General features: G+C 36.5%; 1 protein-coding gene across 1 annotated transcript; it reads left to right on the top strand.

The window, feature by feature from the left end:
- Window positions 1-1,894: 1,894 nt before the first annotated feature.
- Window positions 1,895-13,451, top strand: LOC103807000 (transcription factor RFX3; the record flags this gene model as incomplete). The annotated part of the gene is made up of 7 exons (XM_009079715.1): window positions 1,895-2,076; window positions 2,608-2,727; window positions 5,075-5,196; window positions 6,415-6,527; window positions 7,282-7,397; window positions 7,983-8,137; window positions 13,354-13,451. Coding segments are annotated over 7 exons (906 nt in total), but the record flags the coding sequence as incomplete, so codon positions are not given.
- Window positions 13,452-13,470: the final 19 nt, after the last annotated feature.

Raw genomic sequence — 13,470 nt, forward strand, 5'->3', positions numbered from 1 at the left:
GCACCAGCTGCCGGGAAAGTCGAACGGTGCAATGGACTACTTAAAACAACCATTAAAGCATTTGGTAGGGGGATCTTCAAAAACTGGGAACTGAATTTAGCAAAAGCCACCTGGATGGTCAACACAAGAGGCTCCATCAATTGAGCTGGTCCCAGCCAGTCTGAACTCCTACACACAATGGAGGGAGATAAAGTCCCTGTGGTACACATGAGAGGTATTTTAGGAAAGACTGTTTAGATTAGTCCTATCTCAGGCAAAGGCAAACCCATTCATGGGATTGTTTTTGCTCAAGGACCTGGTTACACTTAGTGGGTAATGCAGGAAGATGGGGAAACCCCTTGTGGACCACAAGGAGACCTAACTTTAAGTGAGAATTGTGTATAAGGCTTTTATTGTATATGTATATGTAGCGAGTAAGGAAGATATTGATTAGGTTATGATGTAGATGATAATAGAATAAGAGGTGGATAATGTCCTAGGTTACAATGTAGGGTGTAACCAGTGGTATGTATTATGTCTTGCACAAGCTGTTCAAGCAAGTGGGGCAGTGATCATTATTGCCTCTTCCCTGATGGGTCCCTCAGGGGCTTTCTCTGTTTAATGGGCTGTCTGGGACCCAGGGCATGCATGGAATTACATCATCCCATTGTGAGATGCTTCACCCCAAGGGGGGAGCCAAGCATTCCCACATGGATATAAGCTGGGGTTTGGACCAGCACAGGAGCCCTTTGCCTGCTGGATCCCCAGAGGACAAGAGCTGCTGCTGGACCTTCAGGAGAGGACCGGGTCTGTGGGATCACTGCTCCAACAGACCCATCACTCCAGGAGGACTGCAGCACCATTTAATTGGACTACTACCAACATCCTGACTGACAGGGTGTTAGGTTACTTTCTGACTCTTGACAGTGATTGCTTTTTGTCCTGTTGCATTTATTGTTTCATTTTTCCTTATTAAATTGGATTTCTGACTTGGAGTTTCTCACTGGTTTGCTTTCAAACCAGAACAATAAGGCAAATGTTAGCTTTTCAAAAAATTAAAACAGTGGAATTTAATCGTGTTCTCAAACTATATTTTTTTATCTATTTTGTCGTTCTCTTGTAATATTAAATCTAAGAGTATGAAATTGTCCTTTTTACTTTTTCTGTATATTGGCAACAGCTAGAGGTGTTTCATGGATGTGCTCTACTTAGAACATCCAGTGATGGAACATAAAGTCTCTTCTTACATGTATCTAATATTACCTACCACAATTACATGTAAAGGTTACTGTTTTCCAAGAAACTCTTCTGTTCCTCCTGGAAGTGAAAGGCAGGCAGGCTGCAGCTGAAAAAGTTCACACCCCTAATGCTTCACAGATGTACTCTATTCTCAACGTTCCCTGGGTTGCTCATTCACTTATATACAATAGCTTTTTTTGTCTGTGTATATGAATATCCTAGTCAGTAAGTGTTGTAATGTTTTGTAAGAAAAGGCAAAGAAAACTAGTCCAGGTTTACAAATACATTAACTAACTATTGTTAGTCCAAGGACCTTGTTTTCTGAAATTTATGCAAATTGTGCTCATGATTACTTTTTTTCTTTGTGGTACTAACAATTTGTCTCCAAAGCATAGATACCTTTATCGTGTATTGTTGTGTAGTACTGAATCAAAAATATTTAAGAAACACATACTTACCTGAGGTCACAAGTGCAATGAGTTCTGCTGGTTTGTGATAATTCTGAAGATCCTAAGGCACTATAGTACAGCTAGCATTTAAGGACTCTGTGCAGAAGGAAGTAATTGTTGAATAGACCTCAATAGTGGCTCCAGAATTGCCAGAAATTAATGTTGTATGGCTACAATGCTTTTAATGAAGTATATAATAATTTTTTTCCTGTTTTTATGTGATATAGCTTCAATGGCTTTTAGACAACTATGAAACTGCAGAAGGAGTGAGCCTTCCAAGAAGTACCCTTTACAACCATTACTTACGACATTGTCAGGAGCACAAATTGGATCCAGTCAATGCTGCCTCCTTTGGAAAACTCATACGGTCAATCTTCATGGGATTACGGACCAGAAGACTTGGAACTAGGTTTGTGTTATTAAAATCCTGAATTATAATAGAAAATGCAAGTCATATTTATGACTTAGAAACTTGTCTGCTAGGCAAAAGAATAAATGAAACCAGTATTTAAATATTATAGTGTTTTTCTGCTAGTTCTGTTTCTTAATGTTAAAGAGTTCAATGCTATTTCCAGATGGTTTTATTTCTTCTGATTTTGACAGTTTATGTTTACATTTTGTAAACTATAGTGTAGGATTTTATCATTACAAATAAAACATAGCTTGCTGTTTGGAAGTCAGTAAGAACATTGTCTGTCCATAACTAGATAAGTTGTATTTATTGGCATTTTATTTTTCTTTCTCAAGTGGCATGCAAGTTAAAATGCTGGATAATATTTAAGAGAGTGAATTATTTTCCAAAGGTAGCAAAAGGACACCCAAGAGAGACAGGTGTGAATTTGGTGTGTTATTTTCCAATCAGTGTAAATTGTAAAGTAAATGTAATGTAGATGAATAAAACCAGTGTTACAAGTCTTTTAATTCTTGCTGTTTCATAAAGGGGGAACTCCAAGTATCATTACTACGGGATTCGTGTGAAGCCAGACTCTCCTCTTAATCGACTACAAGAGGACATGCAATATATGGCAATGAGACAACAGCCCATGCAGCAGAAACAGAGGTAAACTGTGAAACAGACATGGCTCCTTATTAATATTTCTAGTTCATAAACTCTTACTTTTCCTTACATGGAAAAGTTGAAATTCTAGTGCAACTTTTGTTCAGCTTCTCTGCTGTGGAAACTGGGTATCCAGTTGATGTCATTGAAGTTAGGTACAAGTCAGTGTGAAAGAATACTTACCTAGAAATTATCATAAAATTGCAAACAGGAATAATACTAAAGTGACCTATAATATGGACAGATTTTTCTTAATTCTATTGAGTTCTTCTTCCACTAGCTGAAGAAAAGCAGTAAGAGCTTGGATTTCAGATGTTGCTATTTGTTTCATTGGTTTATCATTTTATGTACACACTTCTTATCAGAGAACTTAATAATAAGTTGCTTGGTATTTACTTCCTCTGTAGAATTAATGTCACCATAATGGTTTGCCTGTAAGTTGATTTAAGTATTTTCCCTCACTATCTGTTGTTCCTGAGGGGTTTGTGAAAGCTCAGAAGTATCTGAAAGTAGTGGCACCGGACTGTACCAGTTGTGAAAGAATGTGTGCATATGCATATTAAACATTATGTTGAACAGGAAATTTTAGGAAAAAATGGAAATGAGTAAATTTCTTTTAAATTCATTTTTATTTGAGCAATGTCACTAACCTCCCATATTACCCTAAAGTAAAATATGTAAGATACATAATTTCATGAAACTCATAGGTAGAAGAGCAGCATTATCAAGCAAGACACCTTTAGAGCTATTATCCAAAAAAATCCAGTTGAATGAATGGTTTGGTATAGTGTGCCAAACATATTTTGTGGCCTTGGACACAATTGAGATATGAAAATTGAGATAGTTGGAGACCTGTCACTAGTGGTGTGCCCCAGGGTTTAATACTAGGCCCAGTATTGTTTAACTTAATTCACCCTTGACTTAGGCGATGGGACAGAGTGCTTCCTCAGCAAGTTCTCTGACGATATGAAACTGGGAGGAGTTGCCAGTGCCTCAGAGGGCTATCCTGCTCTTCAGAGGAACTTGAGCAGGTTGGAGAGATGGACAGAGAGGAGCCACCTGAAATTCAATGGCAAGTGCTCAGTCTTGCAGTTGGGGAGGAATACCCTTAACACCGGGTTGGGCACTGATGTGCTGGAAAGCAGGTCTGCAGAAAAGGACCTGGGGATCCTGGTGGACAACAAGCTGTCCATGAGCCCTCTCTGTGCTCTTGTAGCGCAGAAGGCCAATGGTATCCTGATATACATTAGGAAGAGCATTGCCAGAGGCATTCTTTTAACTTCATGTCATTTTGTTCCTCGATTACAAAATCACACATGACACTGTAGCAATTAGTGCATGCCTTTCCTTTAACCCATATTTCACATGTGCACACACATACATGCACAAGTGCACACCCACACACTGAATATGAATATGAATTCATACTCAATCCTAAGCTCTACTGCAAGAATATGTAAAGGTTGATGAAGGATGGGAACTACAGTACAAAATTATGTTCAGTAGGTCGTTGTTACATGAAAAACACTGTGCTATTGTATGCTTAGTGCCTAATTTCAGTGTTTGATATATGTCTAATGTATTTTTATCATTGTTATCTAAGTGTATTGAAGAATTTTAGTAGGCTTTATTAAGAGAGAACTAAAGGACTGAATATTGTAATTTCCATTATTATGTTGACACTGCTTTTTTTCAGCTTTATTGATGTTTCTAGTGATTCTTTTTTTTTGTTAAATTGGTGGTAAATTGCAGTTAACATACTTCTCTATGTAGTGATGCCATCTCTACCACCTCTATCAGCTATATCTAATTGGATAAACACTTTAGTCCTTTTTGGCAAAGGCTGTAGACTGAGTATATGCTACAGATAGTTTTTCTTCATTCCTTTTCTTAATTTGGGGATCATGCACTGTTTTTATTTGCATAACTTCAGTATCCCAAAGTGCGCTTGTTGGATTTGAAGTCCTTCATTATCCTCAGGCAGTATTGTTGTTTCTTCTTAGGGTAATGAAGCATTATTTTTTTTCAATTATAAATTATTGGGAAGTCAAGCTATTTGGAAAGGGATTGGTGTAAATTTGCTGGTCTTATGGTATGGTATTACTAAGCTAAATTCCACCAGAAATTGGTAGTGGTGCTGTAATTCACCTTTATGAATTCTGTAATGCCTTGTTAATACTCTATCTTACCTTAGTGATTGTTTCTTCTGTTATTACCAAAAAAATGAAAGTCTCTAAATTATTTTGTTGCTTTTCCTCAAAATTTTATTTTGAGATGGAGAAATTGGACTCTGTGATCCATTTATGAAGAAGTGAACAGAAGGATAATTCTGTACTTGTTATTTTTATAGATACAAGCCTATGCAGAAAGTGGATGGAGTTGCAGATGGCTTCACAGGAAGTGGTCAACAGACAGGCACATCTGTTGAACAAACTGTAATTGCCCAAAGTCAACATCATCAACAGTTTCTAGGTATGAAAGCAGGTTTTATAGACCTATATAAATGAGTAAGATGAAATTCACTATCACTCTGGATATCAAGTCATACAAATACAGTAGTTGATTCTGAAGTTATCACACCCTCTTCAAAATACTTAGTGATCCCTGGACAAAAAGGCACTTAATTTACATGTGAGCTTTATGTAATATTTAATACATATCGTGTAAGGACAAATAAGCAAATTCTGTATTTGTAAGATACACTTAATATTGCATAAATGCAGTTGTTTTGCAAAGTAATATTAAATGTGCAAATTGAAATTCCTGCTATGAAATTTGTTTCTTGCATGTACATTACAGTGCATTATATTTCATAAATGCAGGGGTAGGGGGATGGTACTGCATTGCTGTTACAGGTCGGCCATCCCCTGGGCTGTTTTGAAAGTGGGCCCTAGTGTTGTAAGTGGGAAGGGACAAATAGTTTCAACATGAACCCCACAAGTTGTGTATTCATTGATCCAATTAAGCACATACTCCAGTAGTAGAAACAAGTCGTAATTTAGTTAATTGCTTATGTAAAAAGACTCTTTGGCTGTGTTACTGGAGAAGGCATAGGCTTATTCAATTGGGATTTTCAAGCACCCAAATCCTTTGGCCATATTTTGCTTTTACTAAAATCACTTGGAGCATGACCATAACATTAAAACATTTTGAATCTTCCTTTCCAGGTACCTTTCAGTCCAGCATTTTTATCTTAACAGCTTGTCTCTTGGAAACATTTGTGACAAGTAGTAAAAGCGCACATTGGCTTTACTTGAATGTCTAGTAAATTTGAAGTACAAATCTATGTTGAGTCTATTAAGCCCCATTACACCTGGCTGCATATAAACTCCTCAGTTGAACAACTAAAAAAATCATTCAAGGATTGGTCATTCGTACACTGACTTGGTTATTTTCTTTCAACCAGTAATAGTCTGAAAAAGTGTATGTTAGCTTCTCTGTATAGGTGTAGCATGTACATGGCATCTTTTTAATGTCTTCAAGAATAATTTTGTATTTCTTTTTTATTAAAAAATGCTGGCTGAATTTCTGTATGATTTTAACATACAACAGATATGAAAGACTTTCCATCTTTGAATATTAAGACCTTTGGAATTTATTGCTATGTATAATCCTTACAATTTTTCTCAATCATACTGTAACTGGCACTGTTCACAACAACCCTCTTTCATTGTGTTGTCATGACAACAGATGCATCTCGAGTACTGCCAGAGTTTGGAGAAGTTGAAATATCTTCTCTGCCAGATGGTACTACCTTTGAGGACATCAAATCACTACAGAGTCTTTATCGAGAGCACTGTGAGGTATTTCCTATAAGCTATTTATTTTTGAAAGTTCATGACTTGTAGTGAAGGACAGTTCAAGCTAATAATGCCAAATACACTGCAGCCATGATAGTAGTATGTGACTTTCCCCCAGGATTTTTTACTTATTTCATTGAAAAGGATAGCAAAAAGGGTTTTCTGGAGGGTCTCCTTTACAGGGGAAAAGTACATAGTAGACACTGAGAATGAATTGTTGTGTGTATGTTTTCAGAATATTAGAGAAACTAGACTTTAGATTGTCCATGCAGATCTTCAGTTTAGTCAATAGGAAATGTTACATTAAAAGCTGTAATTTTCATTTTAAAAAAACATTGAGACATTTAAGCCACATGTGATACTATACAGTATGTCTCCTAACATTATTTTTAAGGGTGCTTTGAAGCCTATATGGAATTATGAAAATGAATAAAATGTCAAGTTTCTTTTTTTGTTTGCAGTAGCAGTAAATATTTTCTGTGGTTTAATTCCTTTGATATGTTTACACGAGCCATGCTCATTCCTGAGGCTTCCATGCATGTGCAGTTAGCCTTACTCAGGTCTCTGTGCACAGCAGTTTATAGTGCTGGATAATTTATGGATATCAAAGGTATTAAAATAGGTACCATTTATAATTTGAGAAATGTACAGTTTCCCTTTGCTCCACTAAGTGATGAAGATAAAAAAGCTGTAAATCTAGTTGGAGTTTGGGAGTGGGGGGAAGCTGGGTAAAAGATAATATGTTTTATTTTCTCAGGCAATACTGGATGTGGTTGTTAATCTTCAATTCAGCCTGATAGAAAAATTGTGGCAAACTTTCTGGCGCTATTCTCCCTCTGCTCCACCTGATGGCACTCCTTTTACTGAACCAAGGTCACTAAATGTTCCTTTTATACTGCATCTCATGATAATATAATACAAGTGTGAAATGAAAAAAAAAAATTTATTAGTTTTACTTGAATAGTGATAATTTTTCCTCCTATGATAATTCTCCAAATTAAATTTGCTGTCTGACATTTTTGTATAGCCTGGGTGTATGCCAGTTTATGTCTTGAAACAGTTGGGTTGTTTTTTTTTCACATGGACAACTTCAGTAAAGGTGTCTTTTTCCAGTATGTGATCCACTTTCTTTAAGCCTAAAGGATCATCTGTATGTCTGCACAATTTATGAGCTGCAGCAGAGCTGTGAAGGCATTTTTTAAATACATTTCCATGTGTAAAGAAGTTTTGTTGAGACATGTATGACATCTTTTAAAATAAATATATTTTTAACACCCATTGCTGGTTTTTACCTGCTGTAAATCATAGAATTGTAGAAGCTTTAAGGTTGGAAAAGACCTCTAAGATCATTGAGTTCCACTGTTAACCTAGCACTGCTATGTTAACTGCTAAACCATGTCCCCAAGTGCCATAAATGCATTATCATTTATTCACATGATACATTTTTTTTAACACCAGCAATCTGAGTGAAATAGAAAGTCGACTTCCAAAAGCAAAGCTGATTACTCTGTGCAAGAATGAGTCTATTCTGAAATGGATGTGTAACTGTGACCATGTGATGTACCAGGCTTTGGTGGAGATTCTTATTCCTGATGTCCTTAGACCTATTCCTAGTAAGTTGAATACCTGAAACTTTCTGCATGCATGTATATGGCTGTGACGTACTTGTGCCACACAGGACAGCTTAAGGAATAAGTTTGAATGTTACAGAAGTACTGTGTATCTTTTATCCTTGACTTCTTTTTGTGCAAGAAATTGTGCTGAGAATTGACATATGCTTTGTATTTTAAATGTATTTGAGGATTTTAATGCAGTTGAAAGATCTAGTCTTCAAAATACAGTTCCATATTAAAGGTAATTCTTTCTCTGTGTTGATCTTCAGGTAAAAAAGTTTTCCTTTTACCCTGACTCTAGGCTACCTGATGCATAGATGTCCTGTGGCCCCGAAGCAATGTGCACAAATGTCAGTCAGTCCTTCCACTAAATTCAGTATTTTTCAGTTTAAACATCACCTACTAATCTTTGATTAATCTGGGGGAAAAAAAAGTGATCTTTGCAATGTTTGTCATGTTTGGACAGTTAGTCTTTTGGTCCTTATCAGTGACAGCTGAAGTCAATTCTAATGACTGTTAAAGCAGTGAAACTCAGAAATTTTTAGTCCAATTTATTATATCAATCTATTGTTCTTTCTGTCATGCATCCTGCACAAAAGAGTCAGTAATTGTCCAGTCATTCAACCATTACCAAGAGTGCAGCTTTATTTTTAAATTTAATTGTACTAGAATCCATCATTGCTCCAGCACTGTATTTTTATGGCTATTTTGGGTAGAACTTACGTGAAGAAAGTTGAACTCCCTCATAAAGCATTTGTTGTCTCACATAAGCTGTCCTAAATATTATAAAGAAATTATGTTAGCAACCCACTGTAAACTTCATACCTCCTACATGTTATTTCCTTCCCCTGAAAGAACAGTATTCACTTGATAAAGTTGGATTAATATATTTTTTAAAAGTGAGGGCCTTAAGTAACTTTGCAACTGACAAAGCTATTTTGTCATGCTATTAACACCTCTTCTGCAATAGTGACTCCAGCGGTCACAAGCACTCCATAAGAATATTTGCAGGTACTGCCTTGCAGAAACCTTTTACTGACTTCTTGCTTGTCAGTGGAAGAAAATTAGGTTGTAGGAAATTATGTATGATTTTTAAAAAAATTGAAACAGGAAATGTGCAAAATATAAAGGTTTGCCATTTACAAAACAAGGTTTACCTTTTTTTAAGGAAAGAGCAAATTTTTGGTAGAGATTGACATAATTTATTTGTGCATCTATACAGCAGAAGGAAAAGGTTTTCTCAAATACATGCAATGATGGACAACCATTACTTGTATAAATACTTTACATTCATTTATATTTGATGTTTTACTTCTCTAATGACAACGTCACTAGGTAGGATTTTAGAGTAATACAATGTATCACAAGTGGTCAGGCAATGATTACAAAGTCCACAAATTTAATTACAACATTTAATAGGTTGAATTAAAGCTCTCACTTGCAAAAGCACATTATTTTCTGCATAAAAGGTGCTGCAGACATGTTTTTTCATCAAACCTGCTTTTTCTCTTCCTGTTCACTTTCCTTTCCTGCACAGCCTTGCAGTTTCTTAAAAAAGTGTTTATGTGGTATCTTCCTGCCTTGTTTCATAAAATGCATTGGGTATTGCCAGTAAGGATTTCAAGAAAGTGGGTCACAGTCATTCACTATGAATAACCATATACATCAGGTCCTTTTCATGCTATTTCTTTCTAGAATTACCAGTCATATTTGAATAATTGATAGCTACTGTTTGACATTCCTGTTTTGGGAATGATTATCGGACTTTTTGATGCAAACACATTATCTGATCCCAGTGCAATTTCATCCCAAGAGACTTTTGCCTCGTTTTGTGAACAGTCCAGTGGTATTCTGCTCAGAAGTCCACTTGCTGAGCTACCTTTGGAAAACATCTAATATATTTTCTTACTTTAGGGTCAGCTAACTAAATGGCTTTGTCTAGTCAGCGTGACTGTAATGATGGTCCCTGCATGTTTCTTCTTCACTATTAAATGTTTAAAATATTATTTTTTAACTCCTGCTTTTGAATAAAAGCATCTTCAGTCATTACAAGAGATGGGGAGGATGGCTAAAGTTTGACTATGACAACAGTGGAGCTCGGCGAAGCAAATTCATCATCCTCTGTGGAAAACAGCGGTTTGTAAGAAAGTTTGACCTCTGTAGAGGAGCTGGGACTGTAAATGCTTCATTAAAAGCATATTTATTATTTCTTTTCTTGAGTAAATGGAAAGATATTGGCAGTGGCTGCTCAAAATAGAGAAAAATATTATTTTTAAAACGGCTTGAAGAAAGCATATGATTTTTTAAAGTTTGAGGGTTTATGTTTAGATTTTCAGTGTTTTTATTTTAGACAAGTCTTACTGTGCTGCCCAGCTGTGGGATACGTATTACTGGAGTAGAAAAAAATGACCGTTAAGCAAAAAAATTTCCTTTTTAATCCCTAAGTTAAATTTGTCAGCTGAAATGTTTAGCACCCACAGAATGAATGAAAAATTGCCATGTATAAAACAGAAAAATTATTTTTCCTAAGAAGAGAGAAATGCTGTTCATTAGAGTCAGGAATAAAGATCATAATTACCTAATGTTTTTGGCAATAGACCAAGGTTTTAGAATGGAATTTTTTTAGGTTTTAGAATGGACATTTTGCAGCTTCACAAGTGACAGAATGGACAGTAACTAATTACTTGTGAGTTAATTTCTGATAGGTGAGGAATTGATGCAAAACATACTTCCACACTGTATTGCAGAATTCCAGGTAGACAGAAACGTGCTGGAGAGACAGTAAAACCTAGTTTTGTACAAGTCAGAGGGTTTTCAGCTCAGAAGTCAAGATTTTTAGGTGCTAATCAAATTAAACCTTGTATCAGTAACTGCCATTCCACATCATTTGGTGTGTGTCCAGTAACATTTAACAGTCCAAGGACATTTACTTTACACCATGCTGATCATGCAAAAATTCTTTCAAAAAGTTTTCTTCGTTTACTACTGTAGCCAGATGAACTTGAAAGAAGGTGTCAAGTATGTATGTACTTAAAGTTTTGGTAATGGCTAGATGTGTACTTAAGGATAGAGTATGAGGAAAAATTCTTTATTTCCAAAGCTCATTAGAAATTCATGGTTGTTGTGTACTACACAGATGCCTGATTATCTACTTTAGGTAATTTATGTCTTCAGAACTTAGAATTCCTTTTATTTGTTGCATTTTCTTCCTAATTAAAGGCCTTTCATAAGGCCTGAGCTGCTTTTCCCTATTTATTTTTGAAGATCAGTATTACAGTGATGCAAATCATATACTTGGGTGAAAAAGAGCATTAAGCACATTAGATGTAAAAAAGCAGTAATATTTTCCTTAAATGTCTAAGTACCATTCATACAGTATTTATATTATTACTTTCACTTTGCATTTTCTTGTCTTGTTCATAAGAAAATGTGAGTGAATACACAGTCAGTAAGTGCACAGAAATAATTTACAAAGCAGCACAAGTGAGCTAGGTGATGGACTGGGCTGAAGAAAAAACATTTGTTCTTCACGTGTAAACATCAAGGGAGAAAAAAAAAAACTGATACCATAAAGAGGGCTGAAGTAATACAGATACTTTATAAGATCAGACTGTGCTCAGCTAAGCATCCAAATGTGTGGTGAGTTATGCAAGTTACCAATATGGATTCTGCTGCTTATCACTGCAAATCTGAAGATCTGTAAAAAAGATATTACAAAGAATGTCGTTTTCCTCTAAGTATGTTGTGGGAACTTGCCTGTCCGACCATCCAGGAGTTGCTCTAGCAGGCACTGCACTGGGACCAGAGCTCCCTGGCAGTGACACACACCCCATGCTCAAACAGTCACACCAGGCTTCCCTTGGCCCCATCGCAGAGGCTCAGACGTCTTGATCCATAAAATGATTTAATCGTGGTGTAGTAACTAAATAGCAGAATAACAGATCAAGCTAGTGCTGCCGAGGAGGGACCCCAAACAAAGCAACCCCTGAGCTTTTATACCCTTAGAGTCTAGGCACGGGAAAGTCTGGGGATCGTCAGTTCCTGCTGTGTCCGTGAGTGTCCCTGTCACCTGGCTGGGACACAGGTCCCTGAGCCCTCTGTTATGCAAAGGGTCAGCAGCTCACAGCCTCTTGCCTGGGACTCCTCCACCCAGAGCTTAGCCTGCAGCTCACACTGCAGCTGCACACCAAGCTACCCGCACGGAGTATATTTCTCAGCAGGTAACTTTACTTTCTGGTAGAAAGCTTTATTATAAAACATATTATTAAAAAAGGCCTTATTAAAAAAGATAGTATTTCCTCTTTTTTTTTTTCCTGTTCACTTCTGTAGTTGCATTCACTCTCTATTAGTCATCAGAAAGCTGTAGTTTTTTTCTTTTTGATCCTACTTTTTCCAGCAGTTTGAGTGGTTGCTATTATGTCAATGAGCAAGTGTTAGGTGTGAGAAAGCAAGGTTTCTACCACTCAAAAGATATTTTTTTCCAGTCTCAGTTCCTTGGGACAGTACTTCCTGTCCTCTTCCTTTGCAAAAGTAAAACTTCTGGTTTTAGTAGTGCAGAGTGCTGTAGAGACTTCTTCAATTTCTCTCTAATTCTCTGTCAGCCACTCAGGATTTCTCTGGATGCTGTAGAACAGAAAAATGCACACAGATTCCAGTCATTTGAATAATCTCACTTTCTGTCAGTGAAACACTTCTATATTTTGCTTGTGGATGATATCCTTAAGCACTGCATGCTGGACTTCATTCTTCAAAACTGAAATAAGCAGCACTGTAACATGGCTTAAGGTTACTTTGGACTTATTTGAGGAAACTGCAGTATTCCAATAACATGATTTTTTTTTACCAGAGTGTTGCTTTGTAAAAGAGGTGCTTAGATGAAATAGAAAACTGAAACTTTGTGATGAAAATTTCCATCACAGCAACTGCTGCATTTACTGTGGTTCATCTACAGAAGTGCCCAAAACAATGCTGTTGGTCACAAACTTCTTGAAAGATTATTATGTGAAGAAGTCAGAACTGCTTGTTATATCAAAACTAAAGTCATTATTGCATAATCTGTATCTGAATGAGACATTTTGAACATAGGACTGGATTTGTCTTTTAGTAAGTAAAAGCAGCAGACCTGAATGTTGAATACAGGAGTACTAAGGATGAAAAACACTTCAAGACAGGTGCACTGCTTTCTTTTAATTCTGTTTTTATTCTCTAATATACAGGTGCCTTGACCCAAGCCATTCGCAATTTTGCAAAAAGCCTTGAAGGTTGGCTTTCAAATGCCATGAACAGTATTCCACAGAGGATGATACAAACCAAGGTAGACAAAACTGTTGCAG

This window comes from Acanthisitta chloris, unplaced genomic scaffold (genome assembly GCF_000695815.1).
Source record: "Acanthisitta chloris isolate BGI_N310 unplaced genomic scaffold, ASM69581v1 scaffold9818, whole genome shotgun sequence".
Lineage (NCBI taxonomy): Eukaryota > Metazoa > Chordata > Aves > Passeriformes > Acanthisittidae > Acanthisitta > Acanthisitta chloris.